Raw genomic sequence first — 13,611 nt, forward strand, 5'->3', positions numbered from 1 at the left:
CAGATCTCTCAAGTCTCTGCATCTTCACTTATTACAATTTAGTTTAGTTGTTTAGAGGTTAGAGGTTTAGTTGTTAATGTTTTACTGGAAAATAAAAGCAAAATTTGATGTCACTGTAAGAGCCATTTTGTCTTTTAAACCTTGTTATGTAAGTGTGTGTCCAGTAGGGATCTCTCTTTGGGTGACTGGTTACTGAATATAGGTAGGAACCTTCCTTCAGGTTGACAGGTGTGACACACAAGATTAAATAAGACTTTGGTAATAATGAAGAAGCATGCTGATGGCAATTGCAAAGAAAACAGTTAAGATCAAACTTAGAAGACATCCTACAAAGAAGCTCAGGTGGAATATGTTTTAAATATATATTTAGTTTCCTGAGGAATACAGGACTAATTAGAATAATTTAGGTGTTGTTGTTGTTTTATAATTGGAAAGGTTAGACCCCAGTACCACACCCCAGTCCAGCAGGTGGCGGTAATGCACCATTAATGTTAGTTGCCAACCGCCATAAAATTGAAAGAAGAAGAAGAAGAAGGTGACAGGTGTTGCTGGAGGGAAGGTGCACACGTTTTTTTGACCGCTATGCTATGCTAAGATATGCTACGCCACGCTGTGCAGTAAGAAATCTGTACTGGTGAAGGACAACCCTCACCTGCTTTAAAGCTGCAGTCGGCAAGTCTGGCAGATTGGGTCGACTTAGCCAAAATGTTTAATGTTTACAACTTTCATGCCCCTCCCCCACTACCAACGAGCACCCGCCCATTGTCAGTGCGTGTGTACCTGATTTTCTGTGAACGCGTCCGTCTCTTCAGCATCTATCAACACCATGGACTCGGAGGTAGGCTGCCCTGGCTAATCTATCCATAGATAACAATAACCGAGGAATTGGAAGCTTGTTAGTAGATTTTCTCTCCGCCATCACGCTTCATGCAATCTCCAGGCGAACTTCAGGCGCCGCGTGTGCATGTGATATTAACGTGCGCGAGTGAGGGGGGATCTGTGGCGTGTGCACGACCTGTGATTGACAGTCAGATCTCACACCCCCCTGCGCTGATTGGACCCGATGATCCGGGAGCGGTGGATTTTTGCAAAACAAATAACACGCTCCAGGTGGAGTTAGAAGCTCAGGTTTTTTTCTAAAACCACCTTATTTATGTTGTTCTGTCGGATTATAGTGTCGATTTCACTGAATATGATCAAAAAAATTTGCCGACGGCAGCTTTAAGTAATAGACTTGACTGCTTACAGTCAGCATTCAGATCAGTATTTGCTTTAGTTGGGCTCTTGACCATTGCCTCTTTATTTATTATTTATTATTTATCAACATTATTTATCTCTGGCTGTTTTAACTGTGTTTCTGATTCATGTTTGTTATGGCATAAAAAGCCAGAGAAACAGATCAGATAATGTTGGAAAACTTTTTAGTGACGGTAAAGTCATCATGTAGTGATTCACTGATACCAGAGTCTAATTAACTTCTGATTAAAATGTTTAATATTAGTTGTTATTTATCATGCCAATACTACTGCAGAAGTCCCTGCTGTGCTGTGATACTCGGAAAGATTTTATGAAGTCATTATGCAGAAAATGTTTTGACGGGATCATATCTTCACACAGACATCAGAATCAGCGGATGAATCTCAACAATGGTGGCAATCAACAAAATATTTAGATCAACTCTGAACGTCACAAAACAAGATAAAGTCACAAAAAAAGCTCTGTTTGATCGTCTACTTCACTACTATAATACTGATGCCACAGTATTACAAGACTACTGTAAATCATGTGAAATTAAGAGTGAACATACTCATAGATTTGACTTGAAGTGATATCAGTGAATCAGGCCGCTACATGATGATTATATCTTCACTAAAAATTGACCAACATCATCCAATCAGTTTCTTTAGGGATTTTTTTTTGTTTTGTTTTTTTGGCCATAACAATTGTGTATCAGAAACACTAATGTTAAAAAGTCAAGGGTCAAGAGCCCAAGAAAAGCAAACTCTGATCACCATCATGGTGACATCAAACTTTATTATTTTCAATAAAGCATCAACACCTAAACCTCTGTTAATTCTCAATAAGAACTTTAGTATGAAAGAAATAAAGTCTGGATTGTAATAAGTGAAGACGCTGAGATCTTGAGAGATCTGTTAGTGTTTAAAGTTCTGTTGGGATTTAAAGTGTTTCTGTTGTGTGAGTTTTGTGGGTCACCGTTGTGCTGAAGAGTAGAGCCTGTGCTTCAGTCAGGAGAAGACCAACACACACTGATGATAAGCTGTATGTTACTTTAGTTAAGAGTCAGTAACTGTGCTGATGCAGTGGCTTATAGTTACATTAATTCACATTTCATCTATGCTATTTCTAGGGCATAAATGACTACAATATGGATCTTATTGGGAGTTGTAACAATATTTAAACGAGTTGTTATTGCAGAAGAGAGAGTATCAATTTCCAATTGTTAGAAGTTGGTGCAATATTTAATACAATTACTTAAAGTCAAAACCAATAAATGATTTTATAGTGTAATGTTTTCGTTGGTGGAGGATAATATACAAGAAAGTCTAATGTGGTCTTAAATGCAAGTTATATTCATCCTATAAACTGTGTATCTGATGATTTGTCTTTTTTTTTCTGCTTTTCTTCTCTCATGCACACTGTTACTTTTGACTATGTTTGCCTTTATTCTCATTTTTAATAAAATTATACCTTTTGATAGTCATTATGTGTGTATAAAGTGATTTAATAATGTCCAGTTTTCCTGGTTTTAATTAAACTATTTTGGGTTAATCTTAATCCAGAAATGTAGTCATTTTACTCCAAAATATTTATATATTATATATTATACAAAATAATCAGCTGCCAAATTGGGTTGTTTTCAACCCATCATGTTTTACTGTACAACAGTATATAATTTAACTGTATACGCTACATTGTCACATGACCTCATCACTTTGCATGTTTAAGTCTGTAATATTTTTACACTCTTAAATTATGTAAGATTTGTAAATGTTGTACAAGCTGCAATTCTGTGACACGCAAATAGAAAATAACACACATGTATTATAGACTCAGTTTACATGTATGACACACTTAACCCAGTCTTTCAGTTTATACAAAGTTTATCAGTATATAGTCTATCAATAATTACACACTATTTTGACGTAATTAATACAAACTTCCATCAAACTAGATCTCTCATTTTTAATACAGTGTTTGTCTCATAAGGAGGTTTTGAGTTCATAAACACTAACATTGATCATGAGACTGTGATGCTGTTTTAATCAATATTTACTCATAATGTGTATTAATACAGGAAAACCTGTAGTGACGGTGAAGCCAGATCAGCGTGTGTTCAGTGGAGAGAGAGTCACTCTCACATGTGACATACAGGGAGGAGAACACATTCAGTGGAGATACAGCTGGTTTAGAGATGGAAACACTGTCTATCCACATACAACATCAACAACAGCAGAGTTCAGTTTCACAGCTGATGTGTATCGCAGTGGTGAATACAGTTGTAGAGGAGAGAGATCAGGCTCACACACAGACAGTGATGCTGTTACACTGACTGTATCAGGTGAGTCTTCATATTCACTTCTGTTTAATGATCATTTAAAATCCATATTTCAACACTTATGATCTTCTGTATCAGCCACATCTGTTCTTATAAGCAATTCACTTTTAGTCATGATTGTCTTCAGATGTCTTGTGTGTGTTGCACATTTTTATCAGGATATTTTTTAAAACATCATGTAAATTGTGACTTTCCAGTGTTATTGGCGTCTCCATCTTTGAGATTTACTTTAGTCACTGTCGCTATGGTTACAGGAGATATTTACTAATAGAAAAGATGAGTTTTGTGCTGAAGTCAGAGAGAATGACGTGACTCACAGATAATGATGTTAAATGAGTTCATGAAGTCTTCAGATAGTCTGATGAAGTTGATTCAGACTCAGTATCTCCTCATATGAGCTTGCAGTTGGAGATCTTCATCTCTCCTTCAGGAGCTTCATTCTGCTTTCTATGGCGAGTCAGAGGTGTTTGTCTGAGATCGTGACGGAGCCAGAGCCTCAAAACAACTGACATGACAAAACTAATGACAGTACAACAGCAAAACACAACTAATACTAGGAAATATGAGATAAAATCATCTATAAACTATATAGTGTGAGAAATGCTAGTCTGTCCCGACTCAGCTTCCACTTCAAGATATGTATTAGAATATGTTTCTTCCCTAAAAGAGCTTAATTATCATAGAGACGATTCCTCCTGATCTCAGTAATATGTAAACACCACCGGAGTGAAACTCTATCACTTCTAGTGTGAAACGGCAGCGGGACGTCGAGAATAATCCTGTGTTCAGAAGATACATGAAGGATACATGGAGTTTCCGTCTCAAACAATATCAAATATGTGGGAACGGAAGGCTTTCACTTTCATTGTTATCCTCAATTTACTTTTAAGACAAAACTTCATTTACATGTAGAGCTGGAAGAAGAATGTAATACAGTATATAATGTTTGAGCAGAGATTATTCAGGGTTTATTCTGACTCTGATGAACGCAGGGGCTTTAATGCACTTTGTCACTGTTGCTGCAATAAAACTTCATCATTGAGATCTTCAACATCCTCAAAACATTTACTAAATGTAATTCTTTTACTTTTGCACTGAAAGAGATGTTTGAGTCATTTTGTGTGTCTGTCTTTCTTCTCAGGTTTCCCCACATCTACAGTGACTGTGACACCAGACAGTCCTGTATTCACTGGAGAAACAGTCAATCTGAAGTGTGTGATAGAGACTCACCCTGACTGGATCAGGAGAACTGACCAGACACATGGTCCATATTACTGGTCAGAATCCTGGAGATATGAGTGGTATAAAGACAGTGTAATATTACAGACGTCTGAGCGTTACACTGTAAACAGAGACACTCTCACTATCAGAGGAGCTACTGAGTCTGATCGGGGTCAGTACTGGTGTAAAGGACAGAGAGATGGAAGACCAAACTCATCAACATCAAGCTCTACTGTTTCTCTCTCAGTGAAGGGTGAGTTCAACATCATTGTCCTCTTAAACTCTCTCTACTGTGATCACTGTAATGAAGATGGACTGGTTCTTTAGGTTTGGTCATCGCTATCGTGTGTCGGTAAGAACACAGAGATAGGATCCACATTTAAATGACTTTAATGTCCATCAAGTTCACTGGTTACATTGGTATGGGTGGTCATTAGCAAATGCACGTGTGTGTGTGTGTGTGTAGTCATTGACGCACACAACTCTGGCAGGAATTAGGGAAAAACAACACATGAACCATCTCTCTATGATAGAGCGAAAACGAAACTAAAAACTAGGGCTTTCCTGTAGCTCAAACAGTAGAGCTAGCAACGCCAAGGTCATGGGTTCGATTCCCAGGGAAAGCGAGAACTGACAAAATGTAAAATGTGTACCTTGAATGCAATGTAAGTCGCTTTGGATAAAAGCGTCTGCCAAATGCATAAATGAAAATGTAAATGTAAAAAGTTCTGCGCACAGTCACTCACCAATGCTGTGGTTTGATTGGCTGTCTGTTCGCGTGATTAGGGCATGATCACTACAGTATATAGGCTTATCCTGTATATTTGAGGAATGGATAATAGTGGTGTCCCCCTCTTCTACAAACACGCATACAATCAAGAGACTGTGGTTTTGCTCAGAATGGAAAACATGAAGTCTGGATATGAATATAATTTCATTTAGTTAATGTGTTACATAGAAAACAGATGTTTTGTCTGCATTATGTGCACATTTAAGCTCCAACAGAAATACTCTTGTTGATTATTTCAGCCGCACGTGTGTGATATATTTTTAGAAGTGTTTTAGGAGAATTCAAATCTGAAAATCTCGATTAACTTCAGCGTTTAAAATACAAACAACCACTTGCCTTCTGATCTTTCTTTCTTTTCTTTTCTTTATCTGCATACAGAATTGTGATTGCCTAGTCGTTTCTGCTAATATTTAACAACCAGTAACATTAAAGTGACAGAGACTGTTCCAGAAAGCAGGTTTAACTTACCGTCCCATAAACCCTGAACTCTAAAGCTTTCTCACTAGTGGTTATGGGCTCCAGAAAGGCCGCTGTGAGTAAGTTCAGTCACTCAGAGCTCATGGTGAACAACACAAACACATTCTCAATCTCAACAGATCATCAAATCCTGGAGTCACCGGCTGTGTCTCATTTCGAAGGCTGAATCCTCCGGAGGTCACATTTATCTGCCGCAAACGTCATGAGGCTCTTCATGTCAAGTCAAGTCAAGTCAAGTTTATTTGTATAGCGCTTTTCACAATACAGATTGCATCAAAGCAGCTTCACAGTATTAAATTAAAATAATACAACAAAGTTTGTTTCAAGAGGAATTTATTGATTGATAAAATTAAATTAAATATCCCCAAAATATCCCCAACTGAGCAAGCCAAAGGCAACAGTGGCAAGGAACCGAAAAACTCCATCAAGTGACCTAATGGTGTCCTAAAACTCCATCAGGTGCCTTAATGGAGAAAAAAAACCTTGGGAGAACCCAGGCTCAGTCGGGGGCCAGTTCTCCTCTGGCATTGGATAGAGGCCGGATTGTAGTTTGAACTGTAGGATTATATGAATGCCTGGCTGAAGAGATGCGACTTTAATCTAGTTTTAAACTGGGAGAGCGAGTCTGAGCAACGAACAGTATCAGGAAGACTATTCCAGAGTTTTGGAGCCAAATGTGAAAATGCTCTCCCTCCTTTGGTGGTTCTGGATATCCTAGGTATGACCAAAAGCCTTGAATTTAGTGATCTCAAAGAGCGCGATGGATTATAGGGCGATAGAAGATCCGTTAAATAGACTGGAGCTAAGCCGTTTAGGGCTTTATAAGTCAGTAGCAATACCTTGTAATTAATACGGAACTTTATAGGTAACCAATGCAGTGATGATAAAATCGGTGTTATATGATCATATTTTCTTGATCTCGTAAGAACTCTAGCGGCGGCATTTTGGACTAACTGTAGCTTGTTTATTGAGGATGCAGGACAACCAGCTAATAAAGCATTACAGTAATCCAGTCTCGAGGTCATGAATGCATGAACTAACTTTTCTGCATCAGAAACTGATAGCATATTACGTAGCTTAGCAATGTTTCTAAGGTGGAAAAAGGCTGTTTTTGTAACATAAGAAATATGATTTTCAAAAGACAGGTTGCAATCGAGTATAACACCCAGGTCTTTTACTGTAGAGGATAAAGTAACAGGACATCCTATGATGTTAAAGTTGTATTGTGCGAGGTTTTGTGGGCGGTTTTTTGAACCGATAAGTATTACCTCTGTCTTGTCTGGATTTAATAAAAGAAAATTACGCGTCATCCAATCTTTTATATCTTTAACACACTCTGTCAATTTGGAAAATGTAGCGTTTTCATCCGGCCGTGCTGAAATATATATTTGAGTGTCATCAGCATAACAATGGAAACTAATTCCATGTTTCCTTATAATATTTCCAAGTGGCATCATATATATTGAAAATAACAGAGGGCCTAATACAGATCCCTGCGGCACTCCATAGTTTACTGGAGTTATGATCGATTTTTCTCCATTTAAATAGACAAAATGGTAGCGGTCAGATAGGTATGATTTGAACCAGCTTAGTGCTTGTCCTTGAACACCAGTATAATTTTGTAGTCGATCTAAGAGTATTGTGTGATCTATAGTATCGAACGCAGCACTAAGATCAAGTAAAACTAGTATTGAGATACAGCCTTGGTCAGAAGCTAAAAGTAAATCATTTGTGATTTTAACGAGCGCAGTTTCAGTGCTATGATGCGGTCTGAATCCAGACTGAAACTTTTCATAGATATCATTTTGTTGCAAGAAAGAGCCCAGTTGAGCGGACACCACTTTTTCTAATATTTTAGACATAAATGGAAGATTTGAAATGGGTCTATAATTTGCTAGATTATTATGATCTAATTGTGGTTTCTTAATGAGAGGTTTTATAACTGCCAGTTTAAATGTTCTTGGAACATGACCTAAAGATAAAGACGAGTTAATAATATTGAGGAGAGGCTCTTCCACTACAGATAACACTTCTTTCAGTAGTTTAGTTGGTATAGGATCTAATAAACATGTTGTTGTTTTAGATGAAGTGATAAGTTTATTTAACTCTTTTTGTTCTATAGTTGTAAAGCACTGTAATTGTTCTTTCGGGGTGATAATTGAAGCTGAATTGTAAGGCGCGATTGAAGATTGAACGTTTATAATTGTGGTTCTGATGCTTTCTATTTTCTCAGTGAAGAAGTTCATGAAATCATTACTACTGAACTGTAACGGGATATTTTGTTCGGGTGACGTCTGTTTATTTGTTAGTCTAGCCACGGTGTTAAATAGAAACCTTGGATTGTTTTGGTTGTTTTCTATTAGTTTGCGGAGGTACTCAGCCCTGGCAGCTTTTAGGGCCTTTTTATAACGTGACATACTGTCTTTCCACGCGATTCTAAAGACCTCTAAATTAGTTTGTTTCCATTTACGCTCTAAAATACGGGTTTCTCTCTTTAAAACATGCGTAGTATTGTTATACCATGGTGCTTTATTTTTCTCTCTGACCTTTTTTAATTTAATAGGTGCAACCACATCCAATGTTCTAGAGAGAATGGTGCTCATAGTGCTAGTTAGTTCTTCTAGTTCATCTGTTTGTTTGGGTTCAGGCAGCAGCTGAGACAGATTAGATAAGCAATTTGAGAAATTATCTATGGTGGATGGGAGGATTGTTCTGCCTGGTTGATAACGCGACGCCGCATGACATATTACAGCAGTACGTAATATGCAAGTTACCATGTAGTGATCAGTGACTTCATCACTTTGTGGAATGATATCTATATCGGTTGGATCGGTTCCGTGTGATATAATTAAATCGAGTGTATGATTAAGACGATGAGTTGGTCCGGTGACGTTTTGCTTGACCCCAAATGAATTTAATAAATCTGTAAACGCAGCTCCTAACGCATCATTTGGATTATCTACGTGTATGTTAAAATCTCCAACAATTAATGCTTTATCGACATTGACTAATAGGTCTGAGAGAAAATCTGCAAACTCTTTTAGGAAATCAGCGTAAGGCCCTGGCGGTCTATATACGGTAGCCAAGGCTAGAGATAATAGGGATGTTTTTCTAACATCTAAGAGCGTAACATTTAGTACAAGTACTTCAAATGAAATAAACTTATAACCCGTTTTCTGAGTAACATTTAGAATATCTTTATAAATGGTTGCAACACCTCCGCCACGGCCAATCAGACGGGGCTCATGCTTATAACAGTATCCAGGAGGAGTAGACTCATTAATACCGAAATAATCATTTGGTTTAAGCCAGGTTTCAGTAAGGCAAAGTACATCGAAGCTATTATCTGTGACTATTTCATTTACAATAACTGCCTTAGGTGTGAGTGATCTAATGTTTAGAAGACCTAGCTTTAGAAATAGTTTTTGTTTACTAATAGCAACATTTTCTGTTTTAATAACAATTAGATTTTTCCTAGATCCTGCATTAGATTTATTATTTGATCTCACTAAACGAGGAATAGACACGGTTTCTATGCAATGTTCTACACTAGTATTTATATCAGTTGAATTGGTGCAGCAGAGACTATGATTTGGACTTTTGGTTACTAGTCAAAGGGTATTTAACATTTTGGAGATGTTATCTGACAGAAGATCCGCTCCGAATCTGCTTGGGTGTAAGCCATCAGCACGGAAAAGCCTAGGACGCTCCCAAAACAGATTCCAATTATTTACAAAGAGCAGTTTCTGCTCATTGCACCATGACATTAACCATTCATTTAGCGCAAATAATCTGCTGAACTTTTCATGCCCTAGTCGGTACGTGGGAAGCGGTCCTGACACAATGATCGTTGTTTCAGGCGATGTGCTGCGTACCGTATCGATTAGATTCCTGAAGTCTTTCTTCAGAATCTCCGTCTGGCACAGCCTGATGTCGTTCACTCCCGCGTGCAGGACCACAGTTCCGACGCGCTCGTCACCGTTCAGGATCTCGGGAACGCGAGCAGCGATTTCAGAAACACGAGCACCAGGGAAGCAGTGACTTTGCACCTTACTTGTACCTAACGTAGCGTGTACGTGCCGAACGATGGAATCGCCGATGATCACAGCATCGCGTTCTGTTTCGCGTAGAGGGGAGAAGCGGTTTTGTGTCGATAACTCGAAAACCGGGAGGGTCGGAGAAAGTCTTGGTCTAAACCTGACTCGCGTCTTCCGCTGCGGAACCACCCAGGCTTCGTGGTGGCGTGTTGGAGCCGGAGTGAACGAGACCATGGCTGATTGCGACCGATGCTGAGGAACGCACGGAGTAGACGCGGTCGGAGTCAGCGGGTTAGTAACGTTAAACACTGATTTGTGTGCGTCGGCGCGTGATGTTTCAAGAGCCAAACACCGGTCTCTCAGCTCGGCCTGTCTCAATAAAAGGTTGTGGATCTGTTTCTCAACAGCTTCCAGCTCAGACTGCAGTGCGTGCAGCTCAAATGTGTCCTCACCTGCACCAAGCGGTAGACTACTTACATCTGATATATTCGCCATTTTAACAGATGGACAGTGAGTTAGCAACGAAGCTACCAGTGATGCTATCAATATTAATACTAATTTATATTATAAGTTTGTTTGTAAATGAGTGTGGAGAAGACGCGTTCAGCCGTGATCCACGGACGTAACCTTTAAGAGTATGCAGCGTTGGATCACTAATAGGCTTGAGACGCGTCTGCTCAACAGTCCGCGTTGTAACTATGAGGTTTTTTAGTGGTAGGGGTGTAGAGTAGACGCACGATAGGCGAAAAAAAAGTGTTTGTTTATAAGTGAGTGTGGAGAAGACGCGTTCAGCCGTGATCCACGGACGTAACCTTTAAGAGTATGCAGCGTTGGATCACTAATAGGCTTGAGACGCGTCTGCTCAACAGTCCGCGTTGTAACAATGAGGTTTGAGCAGTAGTGCTTCTCAGTGAGGAAGAGTAGAAAATGTTCGTTGTAAGCGGGTTTAAAGAGAAAAATCAAGAATTATAAATCAAATCGATAGAGCTCCAAAAACAACAACGCATTCAGACGCAACGCATGATAATGACAGGACAAGACATTATTCACCGTGTTTGTTGAGTGTTTCTTATTCACCTGAGCTTTTATGAACTCAAAGGTGCGAGAGAAAATAAATAAATAAAAATAGCTGAGCGCAAGGGTGGCGCGTTAACAGGCTAGCGAATTACTAGCGTGTTATGCGTCAGGGTTGGGTAAGCTGTATTTAGTAGTAATATAAACAACTAGAAATTGTAGTAAATGATGGTTCAAAACAAGGAAATACGAGGCTAAGACGGAGCTTACAGCTCCGAAGCAAACACACTCACAGCAGGCAGCGAGAAAAATCAAGAATTATAAATCAAATCGATAGAGCTCCAAAAACAACAACGCATTCAGACGCGACGCATGATAATAACAGGACAAGACATTACTCACCGTGTTTGTTGAGTGATTCTTACTCACCTGAGCTTTTATGAACTCAAAGGCGCGAGAGACAAATAAATAAATAAAAATAGCTGAGCGCACGGGTGGCGCGTTAGCAGGCTAGCGAATTACTACCGTGTTGTGCTAGTAGCAACGGAAGCCAGCAATGTTGGGCAAGCCGTATTTAGTAGTAGTATAAACAACTAGAAATTGTAGTAAATTCTGGTTCAAAACAAGGAAATACGAGGCTAAGACGGAGCTTACAGCACCGAAGCAAAAAAGGCTTCGAGATGACTTTTCTTCATCTCAGTAAACTGACCATTACATTCCCATGAGGAAACTACAACAATTTACACTTCACTAGCAATAACGCTCAGTTTTATAATGGTGACTGTCCTGAAATAAGACGTTCTTTATGACGTATGCGGCCGATAAATGTGACGTCAAGAAGACGCAGCCTTCAAAATTAATCTTTAAAACTTTAAAACGTTTTTTTTTTTTTTTTTTTTTTACTGATTGAGACATATTGAGAAGAATATTACTGTGAACAATAATTCTATTTTTATGTTTACAGTAAATTACAAAAGAAAGATTGACTGAACTAAAAAAAAGGAAGGGCCATCTGAAGTAGTGTAATCAAATTTCTCTCTTTATTCACATTATTGACCAGTTATTTTAAGGAAAAATATGACCGCGCAAGTTTTTGATCATGCTGATTTATCCACAGCGCAATTTCTCCTGAATCTCCGTCCCTGTTTTAAGAGAAATGCATGATCAATACAAATTTAAGCTCCACTTTCACATGAATGCTTTACTTTGTGTGTCAGAATGTTTGAATCCATGTGCAAACACACTATCACTGTAAAGCTAGGCAAGGCAAGGCAAGGCAAGTTTATTTATATAGCACATTTCATACACAATGGCAATTCAAAGTGCTTTACATAGAAGAAAATTAAAATAATAAAAAGAAATAAGAATAATTAAAACAGTTTAGAAAAATAAAATGAAATACAGTACAGTACAGTCGGACGAACAGCGGCACAGTGCTCATTCAGTAAATGCACAGCTAAACAAAAGTGTTTTGAGTCTGGATTTGAATGTGACCACTGTAGGAGCACATCTGATCTCTTCTGGAAGCTGGTTCCAGCTGTGGCTGGCATAATAGCTAAAAGCAGACTCACCATGTTTAGAGTGAACCCTTGGTATTTCTAGCTGATATGATCCTAATGATCTGAGTGATCTGTTGGGTTTATATTCAGTGAGCATATCTGCAATGTATTGAGGTCCTAGGCCATTGAATGATTTATATACCAGTAATAATACTTTAAAATCAATCCTAAATCTAACTGGGAGCCAGTGTAAAGACCTGAGGACTGGTGTGATATGTTCATATTTTCTGGTTCTGCTCAGAATCCTGGCGGCAGCGTTCTGTATGAGCTGCAACTGTCTTATGGTCTTTTTGGGAAGGCCAGTGAGGAGTCCATTACAATAATCCACCCTGCTGGTGATGAAAGCATGTACAAGTTTCTCTAAGTCTTGTCTGGAAACAAAGCATCTAATTCTTGCAATATTTTTTAGATGATAGTATGCTGATTTAGTTATTGCTTTGACATGACTACTGAAACTAAGGTCTGACTCTAGTGTCACACCAAGATTCCTGACTTGATTTTTAGTTGTTTGACCCCTGGAGTGAAGGTATGCGTTCACCTTGAGAACTTCATCTTTGTTTCCAAACGCAATAACTTCAGTTTTATCTTTGTTTAACTGAAGAAAGTTTTGGCACATCCAACTGTTGACTTCATCAATGCATTGGCACAGGGAGTCAATTGGGCTGTAATCGTTAGGCGATAGGGCTAAGTACAGCTGTGTATCGTCTGCATAGCTGTGGTAAGCAATTTGGTTATTTCTCATTATTTGGTTCATTGGGAGCATATACAGGTTGAACAGGAGTGGCGCAAGAATTGAGCCTTGAGGGACTCCGCATGTCATGGATGTCCACTCAGACTTATGGTCTCCTATACTCACATAATAACCTCTCCCATCTAAGTATGACCTGAACCATTTTAGGACTATCCCAGAAAGCCCCACCCAGTTTTCCAGCCTGT

General features: G+C 38.8%; 1 protein-coding gene across 1 annotated transcript in view; it reads left to right on the forward strand.

Annotated features, from left to right (window-relative positions):
• The window catches only part of LOC309493192 (obscurin-like), a 404,602-nt gene that overhangs the window by 121,333 nt on the left and 269,658 nt on the right, over positions 1-13,611 (forward strand). The window contains exon 13 of the mRNA XM_082162312.1: positions 3,317-3,580. Coding sequence (XP_082018438.1) covers positions 3,317-3,580 — 264 coding nt within the window. The remainder of the gene's footprint in view (positions 1-3,316; positions 3,581-13,611) is intronic.

This window comes from Leuciscus leuciscus (assembly GCF_965113295.1).
Source record: "Leuciscus leuciscus genome assembly, chromosome: 2".
In the NCBI taxonomy this organism is placed as follows: Eukaryota; Metazoa; Chordata; class Actinopteri; order Cypriniformes; family Leuciscidae; genus Leuciscus; species Leuciscus leuciscus.